The 17,504-nt window shown below is 43.3% G+C and overlaps 1 protein-coding gene across 1 annotated transcript; it reads right to left on the bottom strand.

The window, feature by feature from the left end:
* Nucleotides 1-3,140: 3,140 nt before the first annotated feature.
* On the bottom strand, nucleotides 3,141-17,285 carry fam168a (family with sequence similarity 168 member A; the record flags this gene model as incomplete). The annotated part of the gene is made up of 8 exons (XM_080845167.1): nucleotides 3,141-3,155; nucleotides 3,249-3,380; nucleotides 3,765-3,939; nucleotides 7,594-7,736; nucleotides 9,403-9,528; nucleotides 12,245-12,325; nucleotides 15,136-15,227; nucleotides 17,215-17,285. The coding sequence occupies 7 exons, from the start codon at nucleotides 17,283-17,285 to the stop codon at nucleotides 3,268-3,270; spliced, it is 801 nt and encodes a 266-aa protein (XP_080701293.1). The 3' UTR covers nucleotides 3,141-3,155; nucleotides 3,249-3,267.
* Between the last annotated feature and the right edge of the window lie 219 nt (nucleotides 17,286-17,504).

Below are 17,504 nucleotides of genomic sequence, written 5' to 3' on the forward strand. Positions count from 1 at the left end.
TTTTAGAGTTATAGAAGCATGATGGTGCCCCCTCCCCTCTTAAAGTTTACAGGGGTACAGAGAGACGGCAAAGAAAGACTCTAGTGTACTTGAGATAGAGAACCCCTTTAGACTTGTGCTCTGAAATGCCCACGAACCGCACAGACGCATCACACTTCAGCTCAACCATAAAGATCCTCTATTTAAGAATAATAAACATCAATCATCATTAAAACCTTAAATAACACTTATGGTAAAAAGCGCTTAAATCACATGTCAGAATGGACTTCCGCAAATCCTAAGTTATTTCCTTTCAAATTTTTTAAAACCAACCTGTTTATTCATTTGAAAATTATTTTGTCTTTTTTTTATATATATCTCAGCTCTCAGTGTAAAATATATACTGGATGACAACTGCCAAATCCTAGGATGAATCTTTAGAGGTCTGAAAATCCACTGTGGATCACCAGAATTAGATCTGGCCCTTCCATGTATTTGTCACTGGGCCAGAGAATCTATCAAAAACCAATTGCATTGTTCAAGTCTTAGTGTTACAAATCAATGAGTAGCAAAGACACACTAAACACGTTTGAATGCTCCCTCTAATACTGATGTGAGAGGAGAATGCCTTTGTTGTTTCGTGGTTTTGACCACCCCAAATTTCGGGTAGAAATGGTCAAGAGAGGATGTCAAAGAGTTCAGGCAAAAGAGGAACATTGAAATGAAGAATGCTTACACGAGATCTACGCAAGTTGGTAGGAGTAGAATCCTTACCGTCAGTGGTGAGGCAGCTCAAACTCTACAGTCTAAGAAATCACCCGCAATTAAACCCATTCTGCACAGAATAATAATTTGAGGCCCCAAAGAAACCCAAACAAAAGAATTTAACTAATCAAACTGCATTACTGTCATTGTTCTTCAGCCACTGGAATGCCATTTTCTTTTCACGGAAAGTGCTCCCATTCAGTAGGAATGTTTTTAAAACATTACATACTCCATATATAATAGTGCCTCTTTATATCAACCCTCCCTTTGACACACTCTCTCTCTCTCTCTCTCTCTCCACCCTACTCTTGTAGCTTCAGAGGGAATGTGATTGCTCGGGAAAGATTTTTGAAAGCACAACCCAAAGCTGCAATCCAACTTGATGCAACCATGCTTTGCAAGAGCGCACAAAAGTGCTCTTTGTGAGTATATATACTGCATTCTTTTGCATGACCCATGCAATGTTACAGACAAATATGGTTCACTTGTACGCCTAGGCTACTCCACTGAGAAACATCAACTTTCTTGAGCTTGAGATATTGAAATAGTGGTTAATTTGCCTTAATGATTAAAAAGAAAACTTGATGCTGTCGCTGAGAATTACTTACAAACACATTATTGTGACTAAAGGGTACCGTACTAAAGAGTTGTTCTTTTTTTTCCTTAACATTTCGTTAAATAAAATAATGTACCTTGTACCTATGTACTGTATGAACTTATTGTCTTATTTGTCATTGTGCAATGCTTCTTCACACATATTGAATAAGGTTATTATGATATGTACTGTACTATAGTCATTTCTGGGTATATTATGGTAGACTACTGGGATATCCTGGAATAGTTCACAGAATTGCTATCCTTTCTCCCCTCCCCGTTCTGCTTTTTTTTTGTTTTTGTTTTTACAAAATGTCATTACTGTTATGGGCCAGTAAGGCAGGCTTTCTTATTATTGCATTGAAGAACTGGTTTGATCTCAGCCGCTACACATTTCATCCTGTGCAACAAAGCCCACCCATAACCCACCATCCCTCAGAGGACTTGGGTCAGTGCTGCTGTGCCACTAGTCTTAACAGCAAGGCTGGCCTGGGAGGAGGAGAGGGGGCAGGGTCACGGGTCTCCCTCAGTGCCTCTCTGTGGGCCTCTGCTTTAATCTGTTCTTGAGCTTCTGTTCTGTTCTGAACCCCTTTTAAACACCCCCAAATCCACTGGCATCCCTTTAACTCCTTGACACGTTTTCCTGAATGTTCTTGGATCTAACCTGACCCCCACTCTCCCCCTTATGTCCTCACAGGGCTTGGCACTCATTTTAAATTCACTTTTTTGATTATTAGATTGACATCAGACCTGAAAGTCCAGTTAAGTGCCACACACACACACACACACACACGCACGCACACACACAAACACACATATCCACGCATACACACACGCGCGCACACACACACACACCGATCCTGCTTAATGTTCAACCCTTAAACCCACTGCACACCCATACACATGAGAATGTTATGTGTAATGTGTGTGTAGCAAGAGTGGGAGTGGGGGGCCGTGTGTGTCTTTATCATGAATGTGTGTGCCTACGTGCAATTTGCGTGCGTAGCATGAGCACACACATGCACACACCTATTATAAATATATATACGCGTTATAATTTAGAAGCTGACTAATAAACAAACTGGTTTACTCAAAAATGCTTTCTACTCTGTGAAAACTAAGTACTCCGATACCTAATGAAATTGAAAACCACGATTTGCACTGCCAGACAGCGAATATATTCAATACAAATCTACCTAATAAACAGCTACAAGCTGGAAGACACCCTTGTTATCGGTACTGGAAGATGAACAGAAATCTGAGGGGGGAAAAAAAATTACGTAAAATAAAAATGGGTTTAAAACAAAATACCTTAATCTTTCGCAGACCACTCTGAGAGAGAATAAGGGAAAAAAAACTGAAAATAATAATAATAATAAAAAAAAACCTGTGCTAATATCTAAAAGTTAGAAAATTTGGCAGCATAAGTTCATGATTATGATGATAACCATAATGGTGATGACATTGCGCGCTTTAGCACACACCTACACACAAGCGTCATTACGGAACATAAACAGATCACTTAAGAGTTGTGGTTGGTCAAAATCATTCTGGAGTTTCTCTGGAAATAATGATGAAGATTGTAAAAATAAACTGCAACAACTGATAGGCAAAAAAAAAAAAAAAAAAAAATTCAGAAACAAAACTTTAAATAAAAAAATAAAAAAGCAGCTTTTACAAAAACACTCAAGAATGCATAAAGTGACCCTTGCACTTTTTTTTCTTTTGTTCTTGCAAACAGACGTGGCGTTTCCATGGTGATCACAGAGCGCCCATGTAAGACTTGAGTAGTTGCATACGATGTTTGGACTCCAGATCTGCAATGTAAAGATGGCAGGGAATCAAACTCAGTTAGTCTCTCTTCACACTTTCCCATCATGTGTGTGAATGAGTGTGTGTGACATCCTTACATGATATGGTAGATGAGCTCTACCAGTGAGGTGGCACATAGCTGTACCCAGGGGTTCCTTGGGGCCTGTATGTTGGCACGGTAACGGGATGCGCTCCCATAGGATTGTGCTGAGGAGTGGTCAGCAGAGTGCCTGGAGGAGAGAAGAGAGGACCATCAACCCCTCTGCCACTTGGAAGATCCTGTCACTCTCACAGTCCATACAGTGCTCATTACAACTGGCTCATTCATCCTCGTTTTACAGATGTGAGATTAGAATACTATACTGTTATGTTTAAATTTCAAACATTTATCTAATTGTGCGTGCATTTGGGTGATTGTGTGTCTCAGTATGAGTGTGTCTACATACAGTATGTGTGTATATGCTTTGGTCTGAGAGACTTTGTCTTTGTGTATATATATTTTAATTTAAGAGACTGTCTAGGTGTGAATGGTTTAGTTTTAGTGTCTGTGTGTTTGTGTTTAAGTGTGAGAGACTGTGTCTGTCTTCATGAGCTTCAGTTGGCAAGAGTGTTACCTGCTGACATGGCCATCGTGGTACCGGCCACCATGCCCATAGCCACGCCATTGGAACGCTGGGCCTGGACCTGTGCAGGGTAGATTGCAGAGGGCATGCTGTTGGGCTGCACCACCGTGGTGTGGTGGATTACATGCGGCTGGGCCGCATACATGGGCTGTGTGTAGTAAGCACCCTGCGGAGAGAAAGCAACAAAGGATCACTTGCTGCATCTGTTTTTCACATACATCTTGACCATTGACCATTGACCATTAACTCATGCACTTTTCAGCCCAGCAAGAGACCAATATCCACCCATTTCCTTTGATTTCCTTTGATCACCTAATAATCTACACCCCAGTGGACCTATGCATACCTAATGACCGATGGAAATGGGCTTCACTAATGATCCAAATAATGTCTGCTTCCATGGATATCAAATGACCTTTGATACTAATTAGGACTGCACGATTTGATGAAAATATTGCGATCCGAGCATCCAAGACAGCCGGCAGGGATGCACTGTTTAAAGTAATCTATTTAATGACCATGTCATTTACAACCACACTTTTGCACAGTCTAAACCACATACACTCTTACTATACATATAACCAACTGTACATATGCTGTTCATACTGTACATGCAACTGTCCATTTGCACTCTCTATTCTCTAAATCTGTCCTCCTCTTTTCTGTTCAAACATATTTAAAATATTTACATATATAATATTTCTATATTGTAACGTTCCACTGTCCATCACTGTACATGCTGTAAGATATAGCATCACTTATGCTGTAGTACTAACTTTTCCTGCACTTATCTGTAGATAATACTCTCTTTTTGCACTTCTGGTTAAATGCTAACTGCACTTTATTGGATTTGTGCCTGTACTCTGCACAATGACAATAAAGTTGAATCTAATCTAAACAAATCAAATTAAACTGATTCCCCAAAGACCCTCTCCATTATTGGCCTAGCGATGGCTTACTCCTTAGCCCACCACCTGATATAAACATATTCAATTTAACCCTGACTTGGTGCCAGTACGCTTTCCACTGGGGTTGCAGTTGAAATTATTGTTAGAATGAAGTTATTCTTCACCCCTTAGCATTACACTCATAAATGAAACCCAGGGAGGAGGCTTAATTACTATAAAGTACTTAATTAACAGTGTAATTCAAAGTACTTCATTAAGAGTGAGTAACAGGTCAATGTGAAGGCTATCATTTAATTATCCAAATAGTTTTTACATATTTCGCTAGACTATTCTAGATGTCCTTACATTTCAATCATATTAAATATGAATGAAACTGACAACATAGACAACATAGCCTTGCAATTTACAGCAACACACTGCCAAAAAGCCTCCCTGGTCTTTGGCCACCATTTAAAGCACATCAGATTGGATTTTCATGTATTTCCTCTCCCTTAAACTTTAATAACAGGGTTAAGAGCAATAAGACAAGGGTTATGGAAACCCATCTTATGGCAAACAACTCATGGGACCCGTGCCAGAGGTCGACCCAAAATGAGCTTAGTCGACGTGCTTATGAAGGATGCAGGGGTTGGAAGCACTCAGGAGTTGGCCAGCTGCATGGAAGACAGAGACGACTGGAAGAGGCACTTCCAAGCCCGACTAAACTTGAGTCACCGGATGGGATGGGTATGGGTACACAGTTTATGCATGGTAACATAATTTACTGATGATCAAATAGACATGTAGGTACCGCACACACCTACTGCACACCCTACTTTTGAGCTTTTTAAACAACTATCACCCCCAACATATCAAATCGTCTTGAATTGGACTGGATCAAATGGTCAAATCAGTATCAAATCAAACCGGGGCATCTGTGCCAATACCCAGCCCAATCAACTGCAGGAAGTCGTTTTCTGAAGGGATCCACGGTAAATGTGCCATGATGAAATGCAATGACCTGTACTGCATTGCCACCGTGCAAGCTGAAATGTTTTGTTATCAAGTGCAGAAATCATGCTGAAACACAAATTTAATCAACTCTGTGTTGCATTTCACTGTATTAAGAACTTGCTTCGTAAAACAACAAACAAAGCCACATTGCATTCCATTGTGTATCATGTTTAACCTGACAATCAACAGTCTGCATTGCATTTCTGTCAGAGATGTGAAATGCCTTAATGAAATGCAATTGCTAGATGATTACACAGAAGGTATCGCACTACTCCTTCTGAAAGGGTAGGAAGTGATGAGCTTAACTGTCAGTGATCATCCAACATCTTTTCAAGGAAATCTGTTGTCAGATGATTACATTGTAAATAAAGTTGAGCTTTGGCCAGGCGATTACCATCATTGGGTCTTACTTCCCCCAGGTGGATGGATTTAGCTAATCAGTGAGCATACCTTTTACAAGGAGCACCTACTGTGTAGCCATCTCAAGTGTAGGAGGTGTAGACTGGACAGCAATTGGATTTCATTAAAGTTATTTACGCCATTATGCTTTTTTTCCCCTTTCCTTTAGTATGTTATATATTTTTTGTGCATGTAGAAGTTACAAAGCCCAAAGAACATGCCAGAGGGAGAAACTTTCTTCCACAAGAACCACTTTTTTCAGCTGCCTGAAACACCTTGTTGGAATTCCGGCCCTTTTCCTTTGTTACAAGATGATGCAATCCAGTAACACAGTCCCTACTGTCCACCTAGCAGACCAAACAGAGCACCCTGTTGGGGGGGGGGGGGGGGGGGTGCTTAAATACACAGGAGCTCTATTTCAGACAGAGGTTGAATAGAGATGAGAAAAATATATATGTGTTTTGGAATTGTGGATATTTCAGCTTAATGTTTGTTCAAATTACACCCCTTCCGTGCTGCTGAAGCACTGTATTGATTGGCTGGGATTGATTATGGCCCAGTCCGTGCCAGTAAGTTTGTTTCCTAGGGATCCTTTCAGAAAGACATTGCGTTTGAGTGCTGGAGTGATTGTGTTTAATAACGGCACGGATCTCTTTTCAAAGTTGTGAGAATCCAGCCAGTCATGTAATGTGCACCTGCAGTGTTTTCATTTCCATGCTTGCTTATCTGCTGAAAGTAACACTATGCAACAATTTGACACTTTTTGTGGTATGGTTTTATAGGCAGCTAGTTTTGGTAACATCCTCACATTCATTTTGATAGCATATGTTCATGTGAAGGACAGATAAACACCTGTGTATTTCCCACTATCCATCCAGGATACGCACTATGTAGTTCGGTGGTTCCTGGCTGGAACACCTTGCAAAAATGGAAGAAAAGCTTTCACAGCATGACATTTACAGCTATACTGCCATAAGACACCAGTTAGTGTGTTGGCAAGCTTTTATCAGTGTCAGCTGGGCTGTTTTTTTGCACGGTTTTGCATCCGGTTAGAATGCTAGTTTTGAAACAGAACTCCTTATTGCTGCTTTAAATAACATGATATAGAGTTTTAAAATACAAGACAAGGGCAAGAATGTACAGTATATTTAACTATAAGCTTACAATACATTTACTGTATATCCTAGTTAAATCCCTATGGCAAACATAATTCTGTTACATTCTAGGGTTATGTGGCAATGTGTTGGACTCCTTAAGCTCTGTGCTTTGGTTACATTTTGATCCCTGTTCTGTACTCTTTACTATCTCCTGCTTCTATGACATATTAATACCTGAGACAGGGACCTGATGCCTGTACTGACAGGCAGTGGATGACAGTTGGTCATGATATGCATACACATGGGTCAATGTGTATGTTATGTCAGCTACAGATGTGTTTGTCTTCATGCTGGCCATCAGAAGAATTTCTCAAGAATGTGCACATATATCCATCCATAAGAGTGCAGAGGAGGGTGACTTACCTGAGCATAGAGGTTCTGCTGGGGGAAGGCACTTCTGATGGGGTACATGGTAGCGGGGTAGGGGTTGGGGGAGGGGGAGTAAGGTGGAGGGGCTCCATTGCTCTGGGTGGGTGGCACTTTATATTGCGTCCCTGCAGCATATCCTGTCGCAGGAAAAGAGGGAACGAGAGAGAAGAGACAAGAGTGAGTTCATGCGGCGGACGCAAAGGAATAAAGACAGGAGTAAGATGGCTCACAGCTGTCAAGCGATGTCCGGTCAGTTGGATGTTTGGATGGCTTGATATCATGTGCTCCCCCCAGTGGCGAGCCCTGTAACTTCAGCATCTCAATCTGAATTTGTCTAGCGCTGTCTGCACTGTCATTCAGCAGCTAGGATACTGCAAGGGCTGTTTTACTGCCTCAATATAACCATTAGAGACAAACTCTTAGCGCCATATTCTTTCTTTCATAGCCCAGTGTTATTTTTGAAATAGAGCCAGCACTTTGAGCACACACACATTATAGAGCATTAGATCTATTAGATGTCAATATCATGCCAACAAATGTCTTAAAGACCATCATGCAATCTCTATGAAACAGCACACCATTGTTTATTGAATGACAGACGCATGGTCAAAACCCACACACACAAACAGCCACAACACAGACAAAAGCAAAAACATTTAGGTTACAGCATGGCCTTAATGAGGTTTAAGACAAAACAATGAATGTAGCTTATGGATCAGTTTATAGAAAAAACAACAACATTCATGAAATCAGCTCCCACAAACACAGTCCACAAGTCAAAAGAGACACCACTTCCTGAGAATCTCTATGTCCATGATTAATGCGTCTCTGTTATGCCGCGTGGAATGACATTAAATCGCCATGGTGACCTTTCTTTGGCCTTCTCAAGTGTTCCCTGAGGGGCCCTTGGTGACCGTGGACTTCTGTCTCTGCATACCACTAGACCTGATTTAACTGACTGAGTGCTTTGATAATAAGTTTACTGTCTGAGTCAATTCCGACAATGCTTAAGTCCTTGCCACTGAAATAATACAGGACGTGGCATTTCATGGATGCTCCCCCTCCCCTGAGTCCTCCAGTGATGACAGCAGGTTTCTGCAGCTGATAGTATCCTCTGAGGAGTGGCACATTAGCTCTACTCAATGGCCTGCGGTACACTATGCTGACTCCCCGAGGACCAGCTACACTAGTGTCTTGTTCTGGATGAAGTGCATTCAAGCATCTGTTGGCCAAACAGGGAAGAGTACAGTGTGGTCAGACAGGACCACTGGGCCACATCTGAACCACTTAAGCCTCCTGAGGCCTGAGCTGTTTCATTCACTCAAGTCAGTTAGTGAGTATGACAGAGCAAAGAAAAAAAAGAATGCTTGTGTGCACGTTAAGCTGCCAAAATACTCTTCACTGGAGCAAGCAGAGTGATATGCCATGAGGTGTACTTGCGCTGCATGCTGTGGTTGAGACCTATTGCTGGCATTGAGGGTATGTATGTATGTATGTATGTATGTATGTGTGCTTCTGTGCTTTTCAAGTGTAGTTGGAATGATATAAATAAGGAGGTAAGCAATCATAGGTATACTTCATCTGCCCACATGTGTCCATCTACAATTTACACTGTGCTGAAATCAAGCTGTGGAATTGGTGGAGTAAACTAGCATACCAAGATATGCAAAGACCTACATGTATCAAATCACAAGTGCAAATGAGCTTTAATGGCAAATGTGAGTGTGTGTGGGTGTGTGTGTTTTGTGATGATAGTGCCTTGTCGTCAGGAACTGTTATGTAGTAGATAGGGGTTATATTTACTGAATGCTGCAGACGAGGCCTGGTACTGCCTGCTCTCAGAGCCCGCGTCCACGGCCAGGTCATAGGAGCCGTCTGTGGCCCCGGGGCCAGCAGGGTTCTGGGGCCAGCTCTGCTTCACCAGCAGCACTGTCCCAACACACACAACAGAACAAGGGCAGGGTGGTTACACACATAGCACAGAAAGGCACGCTACAGCTTCTGCCTCCACTCCTCTCCTCTACTCTCTCCTTATATCAATATTCGGGCCCTCCCCTGCCCCCACCTCTCTAAGGTGAAGCAGCTCTTTCTTCTCTAAGCCATTAAGTGGTGAATGCGCAGTGCATGTATTCATTCATTCCTTGAACCACTTTTTGGCTGCATTGTGCAGTGCAACTACCAAGTCTTCCACCAGAGGGAGCCCTTCAACCATCACAGTCTGCTTGATGATGAGACAAAAAACAGCCACGAGAAGAAAGGAACAAAGCCTAGGGGCCATTTCTGTGCTCTCTGCACACTCAGAGGATAGACTACGCCATTACAGCCTTTGAGTCATATAACTAAAGCATAGCTTTTGTGCGTATTTGGCAGGCTTCCCACAGCAAAACCAGCTGCTCGCATACATCAACGGGCTTATATTTTTCTTTTATAAGAAAAATATATATTGTATGGTTATAACAAAAAGATTCATGTTAACAAGATCAACATGTCAGTAGCCACCCAATGACATTCTTGACAATATAGCCCAAAATGTGTTATAACTTCACAGAAATAACTTGTCATCATTCACTTCATTAGTGCAGAATGAAAATGTAACCTTAAATAAAATTAAACCTATTCAAAAGTTCTACTGGCATGTAGATATGTAGACAATGAGAGCATTTGGGTGAACTACCCCTTTAAATCTTTTGAACATTTTAGCCTCACGTCATCAAGCACCTCCTTCACGCATCACTTCCACAGCAGAGAGAACTGCACTCAGAATCCACTGACTGCCAGCACCACTAATGCTAGCAAGGGAAGCACCATTAGCAATCAATCTACGCAGAAGATGAGAACAGAATGCTACTTCGTCCATCTTCCCCTTTACGTTGCGAGCCATCGGCCATTATTCTCTTCATAATGCCTGTGTCCAAGTGATGAATGCTGAGTGCTAGTACTGATAGCTCATCGGCTGCAAGCTTACATTAAACTCAGCTGGATCATAATCTCCAGTTAATAAAAAAGGCTTAACATTTTTTTTACGGCTTCACATTTCAACATCTGCCTGTGGTGGCTTTCAAGCCTACAAATAGACTTTACTGGAGATCAAGAGAGCCATAAAAACTGATCATGTTTAAAGGGGAAGCACTGGAACACACACAGTAAAAGATGATTGTTTGTGTGTGTGTGTGTGCATCAGTGCATAGGATGAGGGTGTCTACTGTCGGCTCTTTCTAGAAGGGCGATTCCGGATGGACGCAGCCACGGCGATGTGCACCCCACCTGCCTACCCCTTTGACTCAGCTACTTGTCATCTCACTTCAGTTCTTTATCGATTTCAGCAGCTCTTTGATGTTACATATACAACAACAAGGTGATACAGAGAGATGTGGCATTCACAACTGCCGAGGCTTACTGGGTAACATGATTTTGTGCAAGGTGTCATGATGAATACTTCCCAACTACTGATACATGATAAAAAAGGGCTGTCTGTGCTCCTGTACGTACATGTGTCATCACATATATCACTTCATGTTCAGTCCTCCTATTGTGTCTTTCTCCTCATCACTGGACAGATTGGCCATGTTTCTTTTCAATAGGTTTGCCATGTTCTTTTTATTGAAAGAGAGATGTTCCTTGCCACTCCCATCATGTTCTTGTTGTACGGGAGTTCTTGCTTTGCTTTCTTTATGGTGCAATAATTTATTATTCATTGGTAATACTGCTACGTGAGGAAAATAAAATGCAGTAGAAACTGTGTGTTTGCGGCCCCTCAGACAGAGCTTCAGCAGCATGTCTACAACCATGAAGTTCAGGATAGGCAGTTGAGGGTCCATCTGTTTGGCTGAGATGAACAGCGTTTGAAGGGCTGAAGCCAAACGCCCTGCTGCTACAGACACTCTCTCCAGACGCCACAGCGTGACCTCACAGCATTGCCGGGTCTTCAGTTAGACTCCCTTAGCCCCGAGACTTCAGTCATGGCTATTTACAAGTCACTTTGGTACCAGAGGGGCTGCTTGGGTTTGTATTTTCAAATTTGGCACTTTAGCAGTGTTCAATTCTATTATCAAACAGGTCAGTGTTTACACAATAGCTGTACAGTTCAGAGGCTTTGATCCACTCCACTGTCCTCACTTCAAGCTGCGTCTGAGGTAGCTGCAGAGATACTCCTGCATGCTCAGTAAATGAGCATTGAGTCTATGCTGCACATTGAGTCTGTGTTTGTCATATACAAATTTGCTATATAAATACTTGATTTAGCATTACCATCACACCATCTGGCTGCTACATATTAGCCTCCTTTGTGCTAGCTCTTTTTACAAACAAAACACCTAATTTGCTGTCATTGGGCAATGTACTTCGATGACACTGGCACATAAGCAAGAGTGTACACGTGTGTGTGTACATCTTGACTATTCTGGTGAAGGAGGGTGGGTACATTTCTCTGTGAGTGTGTGTGTGTGTGTGTGGTCTTACCTTGTTAATGTTATGGATGCCAGCTGGCTCAGGCATGAATGTATACAAAGCCAGTTTGTACTGTGTCGTCTCGGAGCTAAGTATACATTTATATGAAATGTTATATATATGGCATGCAGGTCTGTGTGTGTGTGTGTGTGTGTGCATGTGTGTGTGTGTGTGTGTGTGTGTGTGCGTGTGCTCTTACCTGGTGGATACCCTGGACTCCCTGTCTGGTAGAGGTTAGGTGTGTAGGTAGGAGCTGCGGTGGGATAGCCTGATGGGTAACCTAGAAACAAAAATAGATTTTTGAACACACAAAAGTCTGAGAGACACAGAGTGCACGTGTGTCGCTGTAAAACACAACACCACAGGCATTCCACTGCACGCTCTTTTGCTACACGATCGATTTCCTAGGCGGCCATCTTGTGTGCATCTGTGTGCCTGTGTGTTTTGATTCATTCCAAGTCATTCTTCATCTCTGATTGGTTGGCGCTAGTTTTCGGGCCCCTCAAAATTCCCAGCTCAAATAAAGCCAGTGGTCCCGTTTTTCCTCATTCCGTCATTAGGCCACACTGCGAGCGGGGACGACGGGCTGTGGTTTTGGACCCTTGTGGACGGAGCGAGCGGAGTGCCGTGCGGGCAAGACACTGCGCGGGCGGAGCCGGACGGGCACAGATGGCGTTAATTACAAATCGTCTGCCCGTGTATGACACAATCGGCTGACTCCACTGACACCTCCCCCTCACTGAGTGCATCCGCGGTGTGTATGTGTGTGTGTATGTTTGTGTGTGTGTGTGCGTGCACTGTATGGAGGAAACCTCCGGAAAACTGTCCCCTTCAGATGACTATGGGGGCCTGTTTTGCATGTTTCAAACACCTCCCTGAGCCTTGAATTAAAATAATGCCATCATGTCCTCTTTCTCTCTCTGAGCTGAACGAATAGCCCTGGGGCACTTGAACATACTGCAGATGGATCAAGGCCTATCAGTACCCAACGCATCACCACTTAAGGAGCAGGTGAGTGTGGTCTATCCCTAACACAGTTATTTATAAATAGCCTTTGGTGAAATCATGAAACATCAAAATGATGTTTTGTGCGATGCTGAACAGCGCCTGAACCACAGACAGCATGTGTTGCCTGAGGGGGGAGGCCTCCTGCTGTTTGGCCATGTGTCCATGTGGGTCTGCTCACTCTCTACAAATAAACCCATCTCTGCGTAGCCCCGGGGATTAACACGTCTCTGATAGACTAGGCCCGGCTAAGATTAGCACTGGTACCGAATATGGCGAAACCAACACAGACAGGCAGGCAGCCCCATCAATTAAACATCCATCAAATTCTTCCTTTTCTCGCCATCCATCATCTTCTTTTGTTTGGGGCTTCACAGCAAGTGCCTGTGAGAATCTCAGGGGTCTAAATGTGCTCTGACTTATCTTCTGAGGAACAGCTTTACTGATACCCCTCTCATCTAACTCCTCTTCTGTCTTTCCTACTCAGCTGTAGTTTCGTGTCGGTTCAGGTCTTATACCTCTCCACCTGCACTCTACTCAGCCGCTATCGTTCATCCTTCACATCCGTCTCAAGAGCACCCTGAGAATTAATCCAGCCCACCAAACACCATCAGAGGAAAAGCTCTACATGACGAGCCTACTTAACACCAGAAATACGTCCTACAGTGAGCACCTCTCATAGAATCACTTGACTATGGACATGGCGTGCTATTATTCTCTCAAGGTTGTTTTCTGAGCTAAATAAACTGCGTGTGTTCACTGTCATTCTCCCTCTCAGCTGGTAGACACTGAGGTCTGCATAAGACAACTGTCCTGATGCCTTAATTGTTTGGTCATTGCAGCTGCCTTTAACATAGACTACCAACACTAGAGGTGCACACAGATCCCACCATTCCAATTTCCTGTTAACAAAGCACCAATATCACCCTCTCCACCATTAGATTAGAATAACACTACTAATGAGACAGTAATGAAGTGGTGTTCTCTTTGCTCTCTCTCTCTGGGCATTCAGCTCGTGGTGTGGCAGGTTGGTCGGAGGAGAGAGGGAGAGGAAAGGAGGGGAAGGGGGAGGGGAGGTGTAGGGAGGGGAGGAAAGGGTGAGGAGATGTGTGAGAGGTTCCGGGAGCGAAGTAGTGAGGCTCTGAATCACAGGAAGAGATCCCCCCACGCATGCCAGGGAGCAAGGGGGGGTGAGAGGAAAAGAGAGCGCAGTGAGGCTGTTGCCATGGAGACAAACAGGAAGCACTCCAGTGACTGCTACACTGGAACAGGACGGTGCGTTCATACAAGGACACAGACACAAACACACACACACACACACACACACACACACACACACACACACACACACAACACACACACACACACACACACACACAGTGTGTTTCCCCCTCTCAGCAGAACTTCTAAAAAGAATCGTTAAGAGACTCTAATGAGGCCATGTGTTCGGCTTGCGCAGCCAAAATGGTATTTATTCAATTAACTTCTGGGTGTCTGCATTTCCCAGGGACCTTCTCAGGAGATTCGCAAATGCATGATGACAATGCACTAATCTAGGGAGACTACTGAAAGCTGATTGATTGAATTTATTGAATGTCGTTAGTCTTACAGTAACCACCTCCAAACCCTCAGTGGCCACAGTTTTTCTTATTGAAGTACTGTAGAAAGTCTTAAGATACTGCCGGGTAAAATAAATAATGTGGTAACAAGCTAAGTTGACTCTACTAAGATGGTGATCAGTTGATTCTCTTTCATAAAAGCTGGTCTAATTTGCCTCTATGCATGCATTCTATACTGCTGTTCTCACAAATAGAATCAAAAAATAAATAAATTAAAAGCCAAAAATATAAGTATGCAGTGGGTATCATTTGAGTTACACCACGTCAGAGAGATAGCATCAAAATAGACATGAATGAACATTAATCTTGTATCTCGGTGGATTCATTTGGTGATGCGTGACTTACTTGGGAAAGAAAGATCATAAGATAATGTACCTGGTAACGGTTTCTCTCTCTTTTTATGTATGAATGCTTGTGTGTGTGTGTGTGTGTCTGGCTGTGTGTGCAAATTGCTTAATACACTTACCGGCATATGCCATATTCTTGGGGTTTCCGTAGGGTGTCCCGGGCTGGACGGGACTATAAACGGGGTTCATAGTGGAAGACAGTCTATTCTTACTGCAAGAGACAGACAGACAGAGAGAGAGGGAAATCAAATAAAGACACAGAACAGAACAGTCTCTGCTGAAGTCCCTTCTGCTCCAAAGGAACTCCTTTGTGTACCGACACTTAAAATGATAACCTGGAAAAAACATAAAAAACACAATATCCACGCATCACACAAACGCATATTCCTACCATTCATATAAGCATGGACACCAATCTCACACACATAAACAGACACCCACATCCATAAAGATTCATCTTCAGGCATTTAACCACTCACGTACAAGCATAGATTCACACACGTACACACACGTTCACACATACACAAACACAAACACACCTCACATTGTCTCAGGGAGAAATGTGCATACCTTGCCTCTGAAAATGCTACTGGATTTTGGGCGTATTGCTAAATAACAATCTAAGAACTGAGCCAAAGGGGGGGGATTCTGCTCATTTTTGAATAGGATACACTAATCCTGAAAACAAACAGAGGAAGCACACAAAGGCATATCCCACAAGCCTCAGCTATCACAGGGGCACCATAGCAACCAGCTGGGTTCACCGCATGTGCGCATTTATGTGAATGCAGCGTGTCTGTGTGCGTGTGTGTGCGTGTGTGTGTGCGTGTGTGTGTGTGTGTGTGTGTGTGTATTTGCACGCTGACACCCCAGAGACACATGTAGCTGCAAGAACAGCACCCCAAGGAAGGAAGAAAAAGCGGGAGGGAGAAAGGGAATGAAGAAACACAGAGGAGAGCCAAGGCAGAGCCTGCATGCAAAAGCCCTGTGCTCAGGATCAGCAATGTAGGGCTGATGTAGGGCAAGACCTCTGAACTCTAAAAACCCAGAGAGAGAGAGAGAGAGAGAGAGGGAGAGAGAGAGGGATAGAAAGAGAGAAACACTCACACACACACACACACACACACACACACACACACACACACACGCACGCACGCAGGAATGGAGCTCAGCTGTGTTTGAGTCAGTGTGGGATGTGGCAATGGAAGGTGCTGGCCCTGGCACTAGCATGGGGCATGAGGTGGGCATATGGAGCAGGGGTGGTGAGACACAGCTGGTCACATGATTATCCTGTCAGCTCTACTTTTGAGTGGGCAAGGTGATATGTCAAAGAGCATGAACAATAGACACAAACACATACGAACAAACACACAACCTTGCGAAGTATTTTAGAACAAATATTTGAGCTAACATTTTCATCATTGTAATAGGGATTATCAGGGGAGGCATTCTTAAAGGTATACCCACACATATATTCAATATACATAACATGAACCAAGACCAAATCTGAAACACAATGGTTAGTTCCCAACAGTCAGCCTGGAACTCAAAGAGAAATCAAGGTTATCAGTGTACAGATAATGTTCAGTTTTTTCCATTGGCCAAGGTCCTGGGTAAACCTCTTAAGAGTGTTGATTTCTAAATGTGTGCAGATTGTGTTCTGACCTGCTCGCAATAACCTGCAGGTCTGCAAATGGTATTGCAATTAAATCAATAAATTCAACCAGTCAATCAAATTCAATTAATTAAAGGTAATTTAGCAATGCTGAGGGGATAAATTCATACTGTTTTTTGAGGGCGAGGACCAAGGCATCAGAAAAGCAAAAGAGAGAGAATGACAGAGTATGTGTGTGTGTGTGAGAGAGAGAGAACCCATATACAGTAAATGTACTTTTGACTTACTCCACCTTTTTCACACTGTCCCTTTGCAGTTAGCACTGGTGCAGTGGAAATGAGTGCGTGTGCGTTGCAATGGGGTAGGGGCTTGAGGGTTGGAGGCTGCGTCTGGACTCACCTCCTCTTCCACGTCACATGACCAAAGCCCCCTACCCACATTTATCTCCCCAGCAACCAATCCAGCAGAGTGCATCATGACCAGCAGTGACAAATGCTTTGTGTGTGTGTGAGTGTGCGTGGAGGTCTGTGTGTGTGTGGTGTAGTGCGGTGCGGTGCGGTGGAGTGCCGTGCACTACACTAACCTCTTCAGGTTCTGACTGCTGTCTGGTTGGTACAAGAAAGTGAATTTGTCAGTGGGGTGCCCGCTTGCCATTCTCAGTGGGGGGAGGAAAGGCTAATGAAGGAGGAGAAGGAATGGATATGCAAATCTGAAAAATAAAAACCAAAGCAACGAGATCAACAGAAAACAAGGGAGCAAAGGGAGAGAGAGAGAGAGAGAGAGAAAGAGAGAGAAGTACAGAAACAGATAGACAGGGAGATAAAGAGAGAGACACAGAGAGAGAGAGAAACAGAGAGCGGATGCAAGATCATG

This window comes from Sprattus sprattus (genome assembly GCF_963457725.1).
Source record: "Sprattus sprattus genome assembly, chromosome: 9".
NCBI classification, from domain to species: Eukaryota; Metazoa; Chordata; class Actinopteri; order Clupeiformes; family Clupeidae; genus Sprattus; species Sprattus sprattus.